Here is a 3208-nt window from a genome sequence, read left to right as displayed (position 1 = left end):
TAGCATATACTAGAACAAGAAATTATTAATGTGATGAATATACAGTGAACTTCTGCATAGCAAAAAAAAAACTGATTTGCAATAGAAAGATGGACAAAGGACATGGCATTTGCAATTGAATTAAAGCTTAGATAGATGTCAGAACACATACAAATATCCTTTGGATAAGGCAGATAGAATATTTTTACCAAAAGGGCATAGCAAGAAGTAAATATATACAATGAGAGACCAGCTTCATTCTCCTAGAGGGAAATGTGAGCTTGGGAATTTCAAAATTAAAGGAAATAATTTAGTGTTAATACCAACAGTGAAAAGTCAGATTGAAAAGAAATAAATCACTACTATTTTTCCCTATTCCTCTATTTTCCATACAGCCACAGTAATAAATGAGGGGCATATTTAAAGATAATCATCTTTCTGTATGGATTAAAGAAATATGACTGATCCTCATGCCTTAAATGTCATAGCCCAATTTCCTTCCATTTTATACTTTTTCCAAGGCAGGTCCCAAGATGAAAAAGTGTACCCATACCTCTGTCCCAGGAAATGAAAGATAATTTAAGAAAATTTGAGGCCACTGAGAATTGTACTGACTGTGGTTCTGAAACTAAGAAAGAAACAGGAAAGAAAAGAGGAAAAATGAAAAAAGAAATGGAACTCAAGATAAGAATTCCCCAAGGAGAATTCACTTATGTTGCAGTTACAGAAAGGTATCTTGTTTATTCTTACAATACTCCTCTCAAACCCAGGGGACACCCTCTCTCAGAGTTTATATATCAAAAGAACAATGGATCATAAATAAAAGGAAGAATTTCAGAAAGAAGAGGTTTTGGAATATGAAGAACTTATCCTATAATCGCAATATAAACTATCACTTCAAACATTTTTCTACTCTTTATTTTTCATAGTTTTCTACTGTTTATTTTTCAGAAGTATAAACCTGATCAACTTTCTTAACTATACATTTGAACACAGAATCAGGTAAGAGAATGAAACAGTCTCTAAGTTGCCCATATTCTCTGATTTCTTGTTAGTGTTAAATTTACATACCAAGAACTTAGAGTTGGTTTCCTATTTAATGATGGACATTGTATTGGTGGGTTATGAAGGCTCTCTACTGCCTACATTTTAGTGCCATACCTCTAGACATTCATCAAAGTAAATGAGTAATCTCTAAAGATTCAGTGAAATAAATTATTTAGTACAGAAAGTCTAATTGCTGTTTTCTTTAAACCATAGGAAAAGGTTTTTTTCCCCCAAATGAATTTTTGATACAATTTTGTTTTGTGGGTAGAGAACCAAAAATAACATTTGGCATATCATGTGTATCTTAAGCAGGAGTGATAAAGTTTAACAATATACAAAATACACATGGTTATTAAGGAAAGCTACTCTGAATTCCTTGCTGCCAGCCTTCAGTAAAGGTGTAATAAAGCTTAGATAATTACTCCAAATATTCTCTAGCTATAAAGGTGAATGTCCCATGGGATCCCTAGAAATGTTGCCTAGTTAATTCACTTTTTTATTGAGGTCACATCGAATCTTTTTCTTCTCCACTCACGGGTTTCCCAAACTTTGTGTATGTGCTCAGTTATGTCCAACTCTTTGCAACCCCATAGACAGTAGCCCACTAGACTCCCCTGTTCACAGAATTTTCCAGGCAAGAATACTGGAGAGAGTTGCCATTTCCTCCTCCAGGGGATCTTCCTGACCCAGGAGTTGAATCCATGTCTCTTGCATTTAGAGGTTGCTTCGTTACCACTGAGCCACTAGGTAAGCCCCAAAACAATGCTCTCCCTCAAAATATTATTGTCTAGATGGGAAATCCTCAGCTGTAGGACTCTGGTTCCCATGAGAGATATCATTTCATATCTTATTTTGTCTTTTCTTTCAAGTGATGCTGAATCAAACCTCAGTCACTGAATTTCTCCTCCTAGGAGTGACAGATGTCCAAGTACTGCAGCCTGTTCTCTTCGTGATTTTCCTTGCAATTTACATTGTCAATGTGGCTGGAAATGGAGTCATCATGATGGTTGTCATCTCTGATTCAAGACTCCATTCTCCTATGTATTTTTTCCTGGGAAACCTGTCATGTCTAGATATCTGCTATTCCATGGTGACTCTGCCAAAGATGCTGGAGAACTTCCTGTCTATCCACAAAACAATTTCTTTCTTGGGCTGCATAAGCCAGCTTCATTTCTTCCACTTCTTAGGCAGCACAGAGGCCATGTTGTTGGCTGTGATGGCCTTTGACCGCTTTGTGGCTATCTGCAAACCACTTCTTTACACTCTTATCATGAATCATCAGGTCTGTACCCAGATGGCTGTCACTATCTGGATCATTGGGTTTTTCCACGCCCTACTGCACTCAGTAATGACCTCTCGCTTAAACTTCTGTGATTCCAACCACATCCATCACTTCTTCTGTGATGTTAAGCCATTGCTGGAGTTGGCCTGTGGAAACACTGACCTCAATGAATGGCTACTTCATTCTGTGACAGGGACCATTGCCATGGGCCCATTCTCTCTAACCCTTCTCTCCTATTTCTATATTATTATCTATCTTTTCTTCAAGACCCATTCTTGCAGCATGCTCCATAAAGCACTGTCCACGTGTGCCTCCCACTTCATGGTAGTTGTTCTTTTCTATGCTCCTGTTGTTTTCACTTACAATCGTCCTGCCTTGGGTAGCTCCATGGACCAGGAATGGATCATTGCTATTATGTACAGTGTGATCACTCCTGTACTAAATCCACTGATCTATACTTTGAGGAACAAGGAAGTAGAAGGGGCTTTGAGGAGGGTGATCAGAAGGAGACTCTGACCCTAAGAAATCTAGAGAACTCTTCCAAGGCATCAGTAAAAAGGCTATGAGAAAGTTGAGATGTGAAATTATACTGCTTTTCTAATTGTTTACTCTTTGTGAAACAGAAGGCATTATGTAAAGAAAAAATAAATGGGAAACTCCAGTCTAGTTGTGTTAACAGTGTGTGACTAGGTAATGTAAGGGAAACTTGAACAAATAGGACACTATCCACACAATCTTTTTTTTTTTTTTGGCTGTGCTGAGTCTTCATTGCTGTGGCAGCCTTTTCTCTGGTTTCAGTGAGTGGGGGCTTCTCTCAGGTCACGGTGCTCAGGTGTCTCAGTGCAGTAGCTTCTCCTGTTGTGGCAAGTGGGCTTAATTGCTCCATGGAATGTGGGATCT

General features: G+C 38.2%; 1 protein-coding gene across 1 annotated transcript; it reads left to right on the top strand.

Annotated features, from left to right (window-relative positions):
- The first annotated feature begins 1897 nt into the window (after window positions 1-1897).
- Window positions 1898-2824, top strand: LOC104982813 (olfactory receptor 12D2-like). The gene has a single exon (XM_010832265.1). The coding sequence runs from the start codon at window positions 1898-1900 to the stop codon at window positions 2822-2824; it is 927 nt and encodes a 308-aa protein (XP_010830567.1).
- The last annotated feature ends 384 nt before the right edge of the window (window positions 2825-3208 follow it).

Source organism: Bison bison, unplaced genomic scaffold (assembly GCF_000754665.1).
Source record: "Bison bison bison isolate TAMUID 2011002044 unplaced genomic scaffold, Bison_UMD1.0 scf7180017860602, whole genome shotgun sequence".
NCBI classification, from domain to species: Eukaryota; Metazoa; Chordata; class Mammalia; order Artiodactyla; family Bovidae; genus Bison; species Bison bison.
The sequence above is the reverse complement of the archived record's forward strand: the minus strand, read 5'-3'. Positions and strand labels throughout refer to the sequence as shown.